This window comes from Arachis duranensis, chromosome 1 (genome assembly GCF_000817695.3).
Source record: "Arachis duranensis cultivar V14167 chromosome 1, aradu.V14167.gnm2.J7QH, whole genome shotgun sequence".
Classification (NCBI taxonomy): domain Eukaryota; kingdom Viridiplantae; phylum Streptophyta; class Magnoliopsida; order Fabales; family Fabaceae; genus Arachis; species Arachis duranensis.
The window spans coordinates 70,498,883-70,516,873 of NC_029772.3; the positions used below are offsets into that span (position 1 = coordinate 70,498,883).

The 17,991-nt window shown below is 37.5% G+C and overlaps 1 protein-coding gene across 5 annotated transcripts; it reads right to left on the reverse strand.

Moving 5' to 3' along the window:
- Positions 1-5,831: 5,831 nt before the first annotated feature.
- LOC107494766 (protein MODIFIER OF SNC1 1) lies at positions 5,832-13,180 on the reverse strand. 5 transcript variants are annotated; one of them, XM_052253384.1, is made up of 10 exons: positions 13,113-13,180; positions 12,864-12,947; positions 12,730-12,774; positions 12,253-12,628; positions 11,667-11,769; positions 10,821-10,874; positions 9,377-10,682; positions 9,039-9,303; positions 6,367-8,951; positions 5,832-6,270 (listed from the first exon to the last, which is right to left on the reverse strand). In XM_052253384.1, the coding sequence occupies exons 1-9, from the start codon at positions 13,142-13,144 to the stop codon at positions 6,459-6,461; spliced, it is 4,758 nt and encodes a 1,585-aa protein (XP_052109344.1). In that variant the 5' UTR covers positions 13,145-13,180; the 3' UTR covers positions 5,832-6,270; positions 6,367-6,458. The 5 variants fall into 5 exon arrangements, with proteins under 5 accessions (XP_052109344.1, XP_052109336.1, XP_052109341.1 ...); XM_052253376.1 differs by having other exon boundaries at positions 10,803-10,874; XM_052253381.1 differs by having other exon boundaries at positions 10,821-10,877.
- Positions 13,181-17,991: the final 4,811 nt, after the last annotated feature.

Here is a 17,991-nt window from a genome sequence, read left to right on the forward strand (position 1 = left end):
TTATCTTGCTAATTGAGCTGAACTTAAGTAATCCCAACCTTTTCTTAGAAAATAAATAGGATTCAAAGTTCAATTTAATTAGTCCCTTGACTTTCCTTTGCTTTAGTAAAGGTTGACCAAGTGGAGTTTAGATTCAACTTTCCTTATCGTTGAGAGAGATAACTACGTTGGACCTCCAATTTCTCATACCTTGCCCAAAAGTTTGCTTTACAGTATTTATTCATTTTTAATTGCCATTTAAATTATTTGTCATATAACATATTCCCACCTTACTTCCAAACCCCAATTTACAAACTCATAACCAATAATAAGAACATACCTTCCTCGCAGTTCCTTGAGAAGACGACCCGAGGTTTAATACTCGGTTATCAATTTTAAAAGGGTTTGTTACTTGTGACAACCAAAACGTTTGTACGAAGGGATTTCTGTCGGTTTAGAGACTATATCTACAACGCGACTGTTTTTATGAAATTCTTTACTGGAAAAAATCCTAACGTCACCCATCCTCTCAGTGAAAATGGTCCAAATGCTCTGTCACAGCACGGCTAATCATCTGTCGGTTCTCGATCATGTCGGAATAGAATCCCTTGATTCTTTTGCGTTTGTCATCACGCCCAACAATCGCGAGTTTGAAGCTCGTCTCAGTCATTCAATCCCTGAATCCTACTCGGAATACCACAGACAAGGTTTAGACTTTCCGAATTCTCATGATTGCCGCCATCAATTCTAACTTATACCACGAAGATTCTGATTAAGGAATCCAAGAGATATGCGCCCGGTCTAAGGTAGAATGGAAGTGGTTGTCAGTCACGCGTTCATAGGTGAGAATGATAATGAGTGTCACGGATCATCACATTCATCATGTTAAAGTGCAACGAATATCTTAGAATAAGAATAAGTCGAATTGAATAGAAAATAATAGTAATTGCATTGAATCTCAAGGTACAGCAGAGCTCCACACCCTTAATCTATGGTGTGTAGAAACTCCACCGTTGAAAATACATAAGTGATGAAGGTTCAGGCATGGCCGAATGGCCAGCCCCCATAAACGTGATCAATAGTCTCCTAAGATGAATAATAGAATAAAACTGAGACCAAAGATGTAACGTGGTCAAAAAGACGTCTAATACAATAGTAAAACGTCCTATTTATACTAGACTAGCTACTCGGGTTTACAAAAGTAAGTAATTGATGAAGAAATCCACTTCCGGGGCTCACTTGGTGTGTGCTTGGGCAGATCTTGAGCTTTACACGTGTAGAGGCTTCTTTTGGAGTTGAACACCAAGTTGTAACGTGTTTCTGGCGTTCAACTCTGGTTCGTGACGTGTTTTTGGCGTTTGACTCCAGAATGCAACATGGAATTGGCATTGAGTGCCAGTTTACGTCGTCTAATCTCGAATAAAGTACAGACTATTATATATTGCTGGAAATCTCTGGATGTCTACTTTCCAACGCCGTTGAGAGCGCGCCATTTGGAGTTCTGTAGCTCCATAAAATCCATTTCGAGTGCAGGGAAGTCAGAATCCAACAGCATCAGCAGTCCTTTGTCAGCCTTTTATCAGAGTTTTGCTCAGGTCCCTCAATTTTAGCCAGAAAATATCTGAAATCACAGAAAAACACACAAACTCATAGTAAATTCCAGAAATGTGAATTTAGCATAAAAACTAATGAAAACATCCCTAAAAGTAACTATATCCTATTAAAAACTACCTAAAAATAATGCCAAAAAGCGTATAAATTATCCGCTCATCATGCACTAAACTAGTTCCTTCATCAGTTTTTTCTCATTTTTTTGTAAATTTAAAATTCTCAATATTTTTTAACACACTAATTTTAATTTTATCTTTTCACAAGTTATGTAAATACAAGTACTGTTATAAAATATTTTTAATTTTAGTTTTAATTATACAATATTTTATTAAAAGAATTATATGAGATATTGATATTGATTTAGTAAAAAGTGTAAGATAAGAGTATAAAAATATTTCTTAATACAAATTTTTTAATATTTAACATTTCAATAAATATTTTAAGAATACTTGATAAGACATTTGTTAAGGAACTTGATAAGGCACTTGTTAACAAATATAAATTCATTATTCTCATCCGTTTTAAGAATATCTGATTCTCCGTATAATTGAGTTCTCACTAAATTAATAAAATAGATTTATACTGTCGATTATAATAATTCATTTTATCTATAACTTTACTAGGCGGCCTTTTTATATATTACACTATTAATTAATATAAGCACTTATGATAATCATGGCCTGAACAGTATTAAAACAGATACAAATAAACACAAAAGACAATAATAAAATCATTTTATCTATAACTTAGTTAGGCGGCTTTTTCGTACATTACACTATTAATCAATATAAGCACTTATTGTAACCATGACTTGAACAGTATTAAAACAGATACAAATAAACACAAGAGACAATAATAAATTTTTTTTAGTTAACATGTACTCTAATGATACAAGTTAACATTATTAATTACAAATTTATTATAAAATATGTATAATGAAAAATATAATAAATTAGTGTGTAAAAAAAATATTGAGAATTTTAAATTTAAAAAATGATAAAAAAAAAATTGATGGAGACTAATTTGGTGCACGACATTCAATTTCAGGGACTAATCTGAATAATTGGTTTTGTTTCGTGATGTATGTCTTTGTTTAGTGCAATGTTAGGGAATTAATATAGTACGGTTCTAATTGGTCAACATAATTGGACAGGATGCTCCTAACATCCAAAGTGCTCCATCTAGCCAGGCTCCATCTAGCCATGATGACATTAACAATAGCCAGCAACACGTTCCAGATGTAAGTTAATTCTATTAGTGTGAAATATTGACCCCGTAAATTATTATTTACCCTAAATTTCATGAATACTTTCTTATATATGATAACCAGGTTTCAAGTGTTGTGAATCCATCCTTCCATGTCTGTGGCAGCAACACCAAGGCCTATAACACCAGCTCCAGTGGTAGACCAAGTCAGGCCAGGTCCTGTAACTAGAAGGACACCATTTAGGCCTCCACTTCAAGTTTTATCCACAACCCACCAAACAGTTCAACCAAAAACTTTAAAAATGAGGCCCAAACAGAAGATATTTAGACCACCTGCTCCACTTTGTCCCAGTTCACTCCCACCCCCAAGTTAGCTTGCACCACCACAGCCTCAACCTCAAGGTGCTCCACCTGGCCCACAACCATCTCAAGTCAGGTCAGGACCAAGTATAGCAACTACCAAGGAGACATTGGCAGCAGCAAGCACAACAACAACAAGACTGTTCAAATTCATCCCTAATCCACCCTCTATCAATCCAAAGAAGTGAAGAAATATGTCATATTGGGCATCCCATTATGCCTTGTAATAGCTTTTAGGAAACTTGACTGTGGCAACAATGTTTTTTGGGAGGCTTGTTTTTTTTTAGAAGCTCTTAGGATTTTATAAACCGTTGCAAACTTGTTAGGTGTTTGAGGCTTACTTTTGTAATGTTAAGCTTAATAAAACTATACACTTTAGGAGATTTGTTCTTTTTGGGCAGCTTTTAGAAAATTTGACTGTGGCAAGGATGTTTGTATAACTTTCAATCTATGTTATGTGTTTATGTATACAACTTTTATGCCTACTTTCTTCAATCATTCAATGCTTCTTTAGATATTGACAGCATAACTTCGACATATCATAACTTGAATTGTATTTAGATAATAGGATACATAAATTACCTAAATGGCATGTTTCAATACACAACAAAAACCTGGATCAACCCATTTTTCTATTCTAATTTCTAGAATTCATTTCTCAGGCACTACATACATAAAAAGCAACAAAAACAGCACATACAATTATACCAATACAACAAGTTAATGGATTTTTTTCTTCTCTAAAGTAGTAACCTTCTCCTCCATAACAGCCATCCTATGATCTAATTCCTCTTCCTCTTCAACAACTTCAACCTCTTTCTCAACCAGAGGTCTTTTATCAAAGATGCAACCATTGCTTCCAATTCTAGCAAGATGTTCATCGACCCAAACAAAAAACTTACAATGCGGTTGCTTTTTCTGTTAAAATTTCCAAAATTATGTACTATATAAAACCATTTCAGAACAAAATCTCCAAATTTTTTATCTTACCTTATAGAATGGACAACCCAAGAAGATTTTGTTTGGGTTGCTAATCGTCTTCGACATATACATTATTGCATAAACTCCACAAAAGCACCTCGGGGCGACATCGTCCTTCAGGTCTCTAGCGTGCACAACACAAGGAACTGAGCTTGAAGCTGAATCTTCTTGTCTTACTCCATTGAGGCTTCTTCTTGACGTTGATGATGCTCTTGCTCCATTAGCAGCCATTGTTGATGCAGGTAGAGCTCCTCACCACCAGCCTCCACAAAGAAACGCAATCAATTTAAGGATTAGGGCCAAGCGCGAAACGACGTAGTTTTTAGGCTCAGGGACTTATTTGTCCAATTTTCGAAAGTACCCTTCCAGTCATCAGTCCATGTGTCAACCCGTCACGCCAGGTCATCAGAACGGGAGCCACGTCAGACTTTTCTGTCGGGTCTGACGGAGACATTTAGACGGAGGGACTCATCCGTCCAAGTTTTGTGAAGGTCGAGGATTTAAAAGTATTTTCAAATGGTCAGGGACAAAAATGTCCGTGGGGCAAAAGGTCAGGGACCTATTTGTCCCTCTCTATTTTTTAAATTCTACCGTGGCAAAATAAAATTTTCTCTGTAAATTTATTTCTTTGCCTTAGTTTTTGTAAGGAAAAAAAAAAGACAAAAAGAATGATAAATGCTTATTGACATAGATAATAAAAATTGTGAATGCAGACAACAAACCTTTAAATGTACTTCAGTATCACAAATCCTTAAATAGAGTTCAGTAGATAATAAAAATTGTGAATGCAGACAACAAACCTTTAAATGTACTTCAGTATCACAAATCCTTAAATAGAGTTCAGTATCACAGCAAATTAATCTTTAGCATATCAGACTGAAAAATATCGCGAAAAACAAAAACAAACATTGTGAATGCATGTCACAATAATACGAAGTTGCTTACTTTTTATTATTGCGAAAACCCAATTAATAATAAATATGTAGGAAAATCGATAAATACTTAAATGTTTATTGTGTATACAAAAAAATAAAAAAAAAAGTGGTTTATTGGCACACTTGCTCAATATTTTGATTATTTTCACAAGAATGGTATTCACGTCTCACATGTCAATGACTCGATGGAAATACTAATATACATTTTTAAATGGAAGTACTAAAATTTTGTTTAGTAAATATCTTTTAGCACGTGATTTTAGGTTTTAATTTTCGAGTCGAGTAAACAGTGTTAATCGTATAACTATTTTAAAAAGGAAAATCAAATTCGATTAAGTAATAATCAGTTCTCTGCATTTATCAATAATAGACTATTCTATCTAATAACCGGATACATGATTTTACATTTTCACTACATAATCCCTTCCTTTTTTGGTTCAAAATCCCTTCCCTTCCTAGATTATGCGTTCATCTGAACTCGCAGACAATTTTTTTTCTCTGCCCCTACCCTCATAATCTATCCTGGCACTATCGACCCTGATCAGAATTCAGAACTATTGCGATCCCCCAATAGCCCCAATGCTACTGTACCACTCTCCTAAAGAAAATAAGAAATAGCCCAACATTGACTTCAAAGTCCCAAGTCTCAACGGCACAGAAACTTCTCGAATATCGGAGGAAAAAGACGAAAACGAAATCTTTTTCCAAAATACCTATTGATATTAGACACAACGAAAATGGAAGCTTAGACATTTGAGGTCAGGATAAACTGGGAACTATTCATTCCAAATGACTAATTAAGCTTTCAACGCTCGAAAAAAATTATTCAAAACGCATATCAAAATAAGAAATACACTGCGAACACCAATCATTTGCTTGCTTCTTTGCTGAATTACTTGGTAGTCTTTAGCTATGGGGAAATAATCATTTTCTTCCTCAAACTGCGTAAGGCCTGGAACGCATCTCATATGAGCAGATGGCACACAAAACACTCGTTCTCTCTGGTGCCTGAAAAGAGGCTCGTTGAAACAGGACAAGTGCTCCATTAAAAACAAAATGCCATCAAATACTATTTTCAATTACATTAGAAAAATAACCATCCACCACAGAGCACTACAATATTACAGCAATAACCATCAAACCTTTTCTTAGCCCCGCCCTACAAAAAAGAGGGTACCATCTTCACTTCTAGCCCTCCCTGTGGAATACATACCGACAATCAGAAGATAATTGATGAGGCATTGAGGCTGCATTTACAATTGAAAGTTCAAAGGTATCTGAAGACCACATATACCTGAAAACACGGCTGTATTAAGCAGCAAAGTTAATGGATGTATGGCTTCTGATGGAACACAGACTAATTCCAACTACTGATTACCAAAGCATCTAATCAGCACCAGCTTGGCGTCCATAGAAGTTTCCCCCACCTCGCCGGGAATGAGGTTGACCTCGATCCCTAAATCTTCCACCAGCATGATTACCATCTTTAGGCCGTTCTATGTTGTCTGATTTGCTGCCATCATATGGTCCGACAGGGTGGTACTCATAATGCAGGTTTGGGCCCTGCCTCTCCCTGTTTGTAGATTGATTATAGTGCCTGTTATCTTGGGCAGGTGGTTTCCAATCTCCACGAGGCTCGTGTCCTCTTCCAAACCTGTTTAGGTTTCCATTTTTGCCAAAGCCAGAGAATGGACGGTGATCATGCCTTTGATCTATAGATGTGGGAGATTGCTCAACCAAGCTAACATTTCCCTGATTTGAGGAGTTGGGATGCCTCCTTGCTGGCACATGTTTCCTCTCTCTTTTAGAATCTTGGTTCCCAAAATGTGTAGTTTCTCTGGCCTTGCTCTTGTCCAAGACTGATTGATCATTGTGAGGTTGAGCTACATGAGCATTAGACATATTGTCATCAGCGGCTGGAATTGATTCTTCATCCCAACAGGAATCCTTTTTTTTAACTCCAACCACAACTGAATTGACATTTAGATCACTGGATTTGTTTCCCCTCTGATTATTTGAAGCCTGAGATTTGGGTTGCCAGTGAGAAGTCAAGCGTTCTCCAACATTTCGATTTTCTTTCAAAGCAGCAGCACCGATATCTGGTTGACTAGGCTCAGAGGATGAAGTGGGTGTTTCATTTCTCTCCAACTCTCTATCATTTTTCTTATGATCCACATCATGGTTCATCCCTCCACCCTTATGTCCTCTGAAAGGAACCCGCCTACCTCTGCCTGTTGCTCCATGATCTTTAATAACAGGAACAGAAACATGAGCAGCTGAATCATGATTGACAGGATTGTTTGAACCATCAAGATCACTATAGTTATTAATTTGCATTGATTGCCCCTTTGATAAGTTTATTTCAGACTTAGGATCTCCACGATCTTCTGTTTGTCCCTGAACAATTGGTTCAGAGTTTGAATCAATGTCCAGTCCACCCCGCACATCATGCACATTAGTTGTTTCCATTTGATTCCGCTGCCGCCAAGATCCATGCGCTTTACCCTGCTTAGCATGCCTGCCATCTCTATTTTTAGGCTCCATTCCATGGGTCACTTTTCCAACAATTGAATCAGTTACCTGAGCAATCTGTGGACCCACAGAAACAGAATCAACTCTTCCAACATTCCCATCTGATGGAGCCTGATTGACTGATGAAACCACCTGTTGTTGGATGCTTCCTTGCTGAGCCATTTCTTTAGCAACAGGTTTTGGAACATATCTCTCCATTTCTGCCCTCTTATTTTTAAAATTATGCACCTGCTGATCACTCTTCTCAGTATTGACTGCCTCTGCTTTGGTTTTCTCATCTGATTCATCCACGTCAGTCTTATTATGGTGTTTCACAGGGGCCCACATCACTGCATCACTCCCATGAGATTTCTCTCCTGGTCTAGTAGCTTGCATATTTCTCGATGGCCTACGAGAATGCTGAGGTTTCCACTGACTATTCATTTTAGCATGGGCTTCCTCACTTGCTGAATGTCTGTGATGCTCTGAAAATTGAGTTGAATCCTTAGACAAGGATGATGGTTGAACTGGACCCTGTTCTAACTCAATGTTGGCAACCTTGGCCTTATCAATTTCGACAGAGCTTTTTGAAATATTAGCTTCTTTTGGTGCCAATGGTAATGCAGAAGAACTATCTTCAAATTTTTGTTTGTTTTTCCCATTCCTGGTATTCTTCTTTCTCTGGTTTACAGAGGAATCAATCATAGTAGCTGAATTCATGGGCATGTTCAATCCCCCAGTTGAACCAACTTCATGGATAACATTGCCAGAAGATACAGAAATATCAACCACTAAATCATTCTCGGCCTTTGAGCCAAATGAAGTGGAAGATGCAACCTTTTCACTCCCAGTTTTCTCTGAAGGAAGATTCTGCTTTTGTTTATAGCTTGTTCGCTTCTGCTTTGAGGTAATATTATTGTGAAACTGTAAGGCATTAATGCCATCAGCACTCTTAACATCTTGTTGCAAGTTCATTGACTGATTATGAATCAGAACAGCCTCTTTGCCAGAATTCACATGGGTCTCTGAAGGTGGCTCACAGGACAAGATGGGTAACTTTTCAACTTTATTAATGCTAATATCATTAATATGAGGGATAGCCTTAGCATCAGAATTTAAAGCCGAACTCACAACTCCAAATTTTCCTGATACAATTGCTGAATCAGATGGCTGTAATTCTTGTTGCTTATTGGGGATGTCAGACGTTGTAGCAGACTCTTTTGAAGTTGGACCTTCCACTGCTTGAGAACGTCTATTCAACTCATCCAGCTTTGCAAGAGCTTTAGCCTTTTGCTTTCTTATTCGCTCCTCCTCTTCCTCCTGCAGTTGCTTAGTCCGCTGCTTGGCCAACTCTTTCATTTTGGCACGCTGATGAGTTTCGGAATTTGTTAAGAGTTAAATGTACACTAGATAGCTAATAACGAATATAGAAATGATGCATCATGTATGCATTACCTGATCATGGCTATCAATTGGTTCAGACCTGGTTTGAACAGATTCTCCATCACGCCTTACTGGATTATATGAGCCAGACCTATCATAGCTCTCAACAGAGATCTGATGGTCACCAATAAGAAGATTAGTTGCTTCCAACTGTGCACCTGATAAAGCTGAGATATCAGCAAACTCAGGTTTCTTTCGCCAACCATCAACATCTTCATTGCTTGTTTTTCCCTTGTTACGGTGGTCACCTCTACTTTGCATGCCACGAGCAATTTGCCTGTAAATAAAGCATATCAGCATCATCAAGAATCTAACCACAATCAGTCAATACCAAGAAATTATGGAAAAACCTGGATGATGTTGGTCCACTGGCAGATAAGGAATCGAAATTCTTTTCTCCACCAGAGGCACTGACTTCATGATGAGGTGGGTTTATGACATCAGTGGCAGGAGTTCTAGCAGGAAACACACCACCAGCACCAGCTTCCTTCACATTGTTCACTGAAGCACTATTGGCATGAAATTTATTTCTTTGCTCATCTCTGTTTCTAGCAGATGAATTATCCCTGGCTTTTGCATTCAAACCCTCTATCTTCTTAATCAGACTGGCATCTTTTGGAGCAGATGATATTGGGGGAGTTTCTAGCACACCAGAGGCAGCATTACCACGATCTAATTTCCTTGGCGAAATATCACCAGGCTTCTTAATGTTTCCTGAACTGTCAGGAAACTTGGCCTTAAGAGTAACAGATGAACTAGATACTTGATTTTCCAAAGCCTGAGAAGGTGGTTCTTCACCATGAGCACTCTTCCTCAAATCCATCTCATTCTTTCTATAGTTTGATCTCTGCTCATTCTCCCAGACTGCAATTCTTGGTCGGTCCCTATATGATGCATTGGTTGTCTCTGAATCCTCCCAATTTACTCTCTCATTTTTTCCATTAGATTCATGTTGCTTAAGAAGAACTCTGTATGGCACAGCAGTCTCAGGAGGATGGCTGGATCCCACTTGCTCAGAGGCCAACGGCTTTCCAGCAATACCATACCCACCAGGTTTACCTTGTGAATTGGCAGGCTCAGGAAGATTTTGATTTGGGTACCTATTATGAACAGGTGGTCCAGCTGCCATTCCCATGAAGGGTACATCTCGTTCATTTGAATTGTAGTAGCCCATAGGAGGACCATAGTATCCCTCAAAGCCCATTGGACCATGAAAATATCCAGGTCTCATAGGAATGCCTGGACGAATATACGCATCAGGCATATGAGGCCTAAAGACATCTCCATTCTTAGGGTGCCCTCTTGGTCCATTCCCAGGAGGGGGAACTGGTGGTGAGTTGACAAGACCAGTTGGTGGAATGCCTGGACGATAATAAGGAAATGGTTCAATAGGAAAGCCACCAGGAGTAACAGGATTTCCAAATGGGGGCCCACCAGCAGGACCCCGGAACCAAACACCATTTTGAGGATTATTTACTGGAGGACCATGCCAGGCATCATAGTGTTGAGGTGGAACAGAAGTATTAGGGTAAGGCTGGGTATTTCCTTGCCATTTCTCTATCCCAGGCCTCATGTCATCCTCTCCATGAGACTGATGATCCCTTCTCCAGGAATCAATCACACCACCCTTCATATTTTCATTCACCGGAACATCAGCTGTGATATTGACAACAGAAGAACATTAGTTATAGAAGATCGAATGCAAAATCCTATCGGCAGAAATGGAATGAAAGAACAATTGAAGCACAAATAAAAATATCAAATGGCATGACACACCAACAATAGAGGCCTCACTTTTCTCCTTCTGTGGTCCTGAGGAGGAGCTAGGTCGGCCATGAGAACTGTCATCTGCTAGCAGTTGATAAAAATTGTTAAAAACTTTCTCTTAAGAACAAAACAATTTACTAATGAAATATCTGTTCTATGTTCTCTAAATATTTATGACAAGGTTGTCAAATTGAGATAAAATTCAGGAGTCGGGAAATTTATTCCCCGTAACATGAGTCGAAGCATTTTACGGATAGTAAGATTCATAATTAACAATTAGAAATATTTCAACAGTATTTTAAATGTAAAAGAATTGTAGAACCTACCACATATTAATATTTAACTCAAATATCTCCTAGTATAATCATAATTAATAAAATGGGACACCAAATACATTGAAATATCAAGTTATAAGTCAGAACTTTGGTCTTACAATAATATTCATGGTAGAAAACGAATGAAACATACTCTTATAGAGCAAGGGAAATGCAAGAGTAAGGAGTGAACAGCATACATGAGATATCATTACATAAACAAAGAACTTGAAGTCAAAATTTGATCCCAATAAAATACAGTTATGTTTAAGCCTTTATGTTTCTGGGCCAAGAAAAGACTTGTTGGTTCAAACTTTAAAATGTTAAGAGGAACAATTGATATAATTATATGAACAAAGAACTCCTACAAGTAAATAAGGTACAATCAAAAACTATAACATGTGATGCGATAATAGTAATAATAGCAACAATACTGTGGCACTTAATGGTCAATAGTAAAAGATCAGTAAAACAATAATGGATTAGCAATTGAAATATTAAACACCATAATAATATAAAACAGAATTCAGGTCAGAATAATAATACAGAACAATAATACCTTGCAACTCAGAATTCAGGGCAGACTTGTCCTTCTCAGAACCAAGAGTTGGAAAGTCTCCAGAGCTCAATGAAAATCCATCACTCTTGGGTTGAGAAACTCCCTGCATTTGTACAAAAAGTGGCTACTATCAGCAAATAATGCCTATAAAACAGAGGCAACCATGGCTGTGACCACTGAGGACACAGGAACGTGTCAAGCAAAAAACTCTTGCAACTAATTCAACAAACCCCTAGAGACAGTGCCTTTAGCACGCAAGAAGTTCAAAGTTGCTACACCACATATACTATCAGATAATCATAACCATAAAACTACTGAATTACAGCCACAAGTATGTGTATTTACTAGGTGTGCACCATGCCAAACCAGCAAGAAAAAGGAGTGTGGAAAGTGCAAAATTACTGTCAAACTGAAACAAATTATAAACGCAATTGTTCGAGGATAAACATCACAAATACTGCGTTAAAAAATTAACCACTAACCTGGAAAATTAGATTGTCATAATCATAAAATTATAATAAATAAATATTTCAGATATAATTTGTAGCAGAATCGAAGTTTCAAGAACAAATAAACAGAACCATACCAGTTTCTCTGCGGTCCTAGCACCACTCCAAGCACCTGAATTGTCAGCGGAGGGTTCAGCAAATCTAGATAACTGTGAGCTACCAGGTCTTGTCTCTGCACTGCGAGGACGCAATGATGCAAGTGAAGTCTGATTTGATGTCAGCGGCCCAGATGCTGATGAAGGCCGAGAACTTGACCCCCATGCATTTGTACAGGACTCGAGAGCCCTATCACTACTAGCAGTCGAAGGCCTTGTACCACTCCCACCAGATGATGGCCGAGCACTGAGGTGGCTGGGTGAACTAGCACCACCATCAGTATTTGGAGAGAGAGAAGAGGAACCCCAAGCATTTGATGCAGAAGATGATGATCTACTACCCCAGCTGAGGGTACCCCTACCCAAAATAAACAATGACCGAAAACAAATAAAATTCTGGAACATTAAGAACAATTATAGCAGAAGTCACAACATTAAGTCCTGAGAATATTTACTCACTTGGGAACAATCTCCACATTAGGGTCCAAACCATGTTTCTCTAACCTTGATACAAAAGAAGGGGAAATTTTCAGATCATAAAGCAATACCACAGTCAACTGAAAATAAAAAGAATCCATCAAGAAATCAAATACCTCTGGCTGGGTAAGTTAATAGGTTTTGGAACAGCAACTTTCCCTAGAACAGTCATACCACCTCTTCTGGAAGAAGAGGCCCATCTGCAAAACAGCATTAGAATCATTAATCTCAATTTTCTTTAGTTCATTATAAAATATAATCATATTGCCAACGACAGAAGCAGGATTTTCAATACAAGACATATCAAAAATTTGGTTTGGCCACATTTACATGGTGGCTTCTAGAGCACATAAACAAAGGCATACCTTCGCTCCCCACTCAACATGCTTGAAGTCATTGCCTGGACACCACCGCACTGTCATTCAAGGGCCTATCATAAACGATGCTTACAGACAACTGAATATAAAATTATAATATAGTGTAATAAATTGATACATGACAGAATTCAGACCACACTTGTAACTATTAATATTATCATTAAACCTACTTTCATGCCAAAAAGGGATGGAGCAAAAAAGAAATAACGTCACTATTAAATCCAAGGACAAATATAATAGAAACTTTCTTAAATTTGAAGGAACAGTTTACACTCACGGGTTGCTGGAAAAAGAATTGGCTTCTGCAAGTAACTTCTATACTAAATTCCTAAGCCTCTTTTACAATATCAGGTCTAATGATACTCATAACTCCCAAAGTGAAATCATTCCATGCAATGTATCAAGTATCAACTGATAAGAGAGAGACATAAGGGTCGGGGAACATATGAACAACAGGTTGATGACCTTTATCAGCAACCATACTCTACACTAAGTCTACCATAATTTACATTCCAAAAGTTTTACATTCTATTCACCAGAATCAATGATTTTCTAACATAATGACCCTCCCCACCAAATTATAGATCCAAATACAGAGCCAACAAAAGCAGTGTACACTCTTCAATAGCAATTACTCTTCAATTGTAAACGCATATATCTTCATATTGAAGGGAAACAATAGTGACATTAAAGTTAAGAAGCCTAATTAAAACGCAAGGCCATTAGATGCGACAATTAGCTACATAAACAAGTTTTCCTGAGAGGAAAACAAATATATTTGAGTAGTTTACACTGGCAACAAATTCAGTTATAATTCGATTTTTTTTCTCCCTCGCAATACGTGGTTTTTCGGTGTTCGTTTTCAGGTGGAACCAAACGCGGATGAAAAATAGCTCGAAGTGCAAATGAAAGTGTACCGGATGCTAAGGAAAAACGTGTGGCCCAAAGAAACCCTAGAGAGGTGGAATTGGAGAGAGGAGCGCAGAGGAGAAAGGAGGAGGACCGATCGGAAGGTTAAGAGAGCACCGTTGAAGGATGAGATAGACGGAGGATCTGTGCAGAGTGAAGGCGGTGAAGGTGGGTTTCGGATCGGAGAGGAAGAATGAGGGTAGAGAGAAAAAGCGAACCAGCAAGCGATAGAGAGAGAAAGAGAGAAGAGAGCTGAGAGGGTTCGGGCTTTCGGGGGAACGTAGCGGTAGCAGTTGAGTTACGCCCTGAAAAATGTTTTGTTTTATTCACATAAGGCCCACCTTAGAAATTACATCTAAGTGAGGCTTATATTTCACGTTAAACCAATTCAGCAATTCTATACGCCATTTACAGGTACGGTGTCCTGAATCGGATTTGATTTGTATAATATTCGAATTCGATTTAAAAATTTTGGATAAAAATCTGATCCATAAGATTATTAAATCAGATCTGAGTGATTCGCATACTAATAAATTGAATTATAGATTTTATATATGTATCAAAAAAATATATTTAATATTATTTTATGAGTAAATATATTTAAAAGAGTAGTAAAAAAGAATTTTATTCATATTTTTAATAAAAATAAATTTTTAAAAATATTTTTATGTTTTACGGATATATTTGATATCCGATTATTTGCGAATTGAATCAGATCTAAACTTAAAAGCTGCGGATATTGTATCCAATCCGATGATTTTAGTGCGAATCGAAATTTTGACCATATCTGATCTGATCCGATCCATATTCACCCCTGTTTACATGTTACTAGTTCATGACTAAAAAAAAGGTTACTAGTTTATTAATCTATTTATTTATTTATTTGTTAAATGTGTATATAAGTCCAATTAAAATGGCAAAAAAAATTTAATTTCAATAAAAGTTTATAGTGTTAACTCATGAATAGCATAACATTTTTTTACAAACTACATATAATGAATAATATTTTAAAGAGTTAATAATCAAAATCGTCCTTAAAAGATCACTCAATCTCTATTTTGGTTCCCAAAAGATAAAATTAATCAAAAGAATCCCAAAAAAATAACCGCATTGGTGGAATTCGCCCTTCTATCATCTCAGTTGATGAGGTAGTTAACGTTCGTTGAGGTAGAACGTTAATTGACAGCGTGACACACCTCAACGATACAATGTTGATGCTGACAAGATAAGTTTGTTAAATTAAGTCAAATCAGTCCCAATGTTAGAACCCTAATCCCAATTTCAAGTATTGATAACTTTTCTTCTCCAGTTGGATATCCTTATACATTCCTACAGCAAGCATACCCAATTTCAATGCACAACAATGAAGTTATTGACCTTCATCCCTAGCCTTAGCAGAAGCACAAACCGAGATAAAAAAAAGTAGTAGTGTAAGCTCATTCAATTCCAGTGCAAACTCAGATTATATCATAGAAAACAAACTGATACACCTGCCAATGTGGCCCATTTTTGAAAACCCATAAACCAAGGAGTTCCACGACACAAAATTCTTATTAAGCATTTCACCGAACAGCTTCTCTGCATCATGGATAGAACCCATATTGAGGTAACTTGATATACCAGCTGATCACGGATAAATCCATCTCTGAAATCTAGAAATTAGAATACACGAGCATGGAAACAACTCTGGAAGACTCAGCCCCACCACAGAGTAGTACTTCCCCACAGCCGCCACTTGCCGTCAACATGGAAGAGAAGAGTTATTTATTCTTGAGATTGGGATTAGGGTTCTAACATTTGTTCTAACATCCAGGGAGTTAAAGTTTGCTTATGCTTGTTAATTTTGCACTCTGGTAGCGCAAACTCATGCGCAAGTGTCGCCTTGCAAATTAAAACGGTGAAGTAAATAGGGATGTTGATGAGCGGATAATTTATACGCTTTTTGGCATTGTTTTTAGTATGTTTTAGTTAGTTTTTATTATATTTTTATTAGTTTTTAGTTAAAATTCACTTTTCTTGACTTTAGTATGAGTTTGTGTGTTTTTCTGTGATTTCAGGTATTTTCTGGCTGAAATTGAGGGACCTGAGCAAAAATCTGATTCAGAGGCTGAAAAGGACTGCAGATGCTGTTGGATTCTGACCTCCCTGCACTCGAAGTGGATTTTCTGGAGCTACAGAAGCCCAATTGGCTCGCTCACAATTGTGTTGGAAAGTAGACATCCTGGACTTTCCAGCAATGTATAATAGTCCATACTTTGCCCGAGATTTGATGGCCCAAACAGGCGTTCCAAGTCAGCTCAAGAATTCTGGCGTAAAACGCCGAAACTGGCACAAGAATGGGAGTTAAACGCCCAAACTGGCACAAAAGCTAGCATTTAACTCCAAGAAGAGTCTCTACACGAAAATGTTTCAATGCTCAGCCCAAGCACACACCAAGTGGGCCCGGAAGTGGATTTTATGTCATTTACTCATATTTGTAAACCCTAAGCTACTAGTTCTCTATAAGTAGGACCTTTTGCTATTGTATTTATATCTTTTGATCACTTTAGATCCCTAGACCTTGTTCTTATGTATTTTTAACGGTGGAGTTTCTACACACCATAGATTAAGGTGTGGAGCTCTACTGTACCTCGAGTATTAATGCAATTACTATTGTTCTTCTATTCAATTCAGCTTATTCTTGTTCTAAGATATTCATTTGCACCCAAGAATTTGATGAATGTGATGATTATGTGACGCTCATCATCATTCTCACTTATGAACGCGTGCCTGACAACCACCTCCGTTCTACAAGCAAACAAGGCTTGAATGTTTATTTCTTGGATTCCTTAATCAGAATCTTTGTGGTATAAGCTAGAATTGATGGCGGCATTCAAGAGAATCTGGAAGGTCTAAACCTTGTCTGTGGTATTCTGAGTAGGATTCAAGGATTGAATGACTGTGACGAGCTTCAAACTCGCGATTGTGGGGCGTTAGTGACAAACGCAAAAGAATCACTCGATTCTATTCCGACATGATCGAGAACCGACAGCTGAATAGCCATGCTGTGACAGAGCGCGTTGAACATTTTCACTAAGAGGACGGGACTGTAGCCATTGACAACGGTGATGCCCAACATACAGCTTGCCATGGAAAGGAGTAAGAAGGATTGGATGAAGACAGTAGGAAAGCAGAGAGACGGAAGGGACAAAGCATCTCCATACGCTTATCTGAAATTCTCACCAATGAATTACATAAGTATCTCTATCTTTATTTTATGTTTTATTCATAAATCATATATAACCATTTGAATCTGCCTGACTGAGATTTACAAGATGACCATAGCTTGCTTCATACCAACAATCTCCGTGGGATCGACCCTTACTCGCGTAAGGTTTATTACTTGGACGACCAAGTGCACTTGCTGGTTAGTTGTGCGAAGTTGTGATAAAGAGTTGAGATTGTAATTGAGCGTACCATGTTGATGGCGCCGTTGATGATCACAATTTCGTGCACCAAGTTTTTGGCACCGTTGCCGGGGATTGTTTGAGTTTGGACGACTGACGGTTCATCTTGTTGCTTAGATTAGGTATTTTTCAGAATTTTTAAGAATGAATTCCAGTGTTTCAAGGTGATGTTCTTATCATCACCAAAGCTGATTGATCTTCATCAATTTAACTCTTGAATGCAATGTCCTACTGAAGCTTGGCTAGCCATGTCTAATTCCTTTAGACTAAAGCTTTAGACTAACATTGCATGATTCCTGGAATTCTTATTAAAAATTTTGAATCTCTTTATTTTCTTCTCCAAATAATTTTTGAAAAAAAAAATAAAAAAATTACAAAAAATCATAAAAATCAAAATATTTCTTATTTGAGTCTAGTGTCTCATTTTAAGTTTGGTGTCGATTGCATGTTTCTGTTCTTCTTGCATTTATCATGTGTCTTCATTGATCTTCAAGTTGTTCTTGATGATTTAG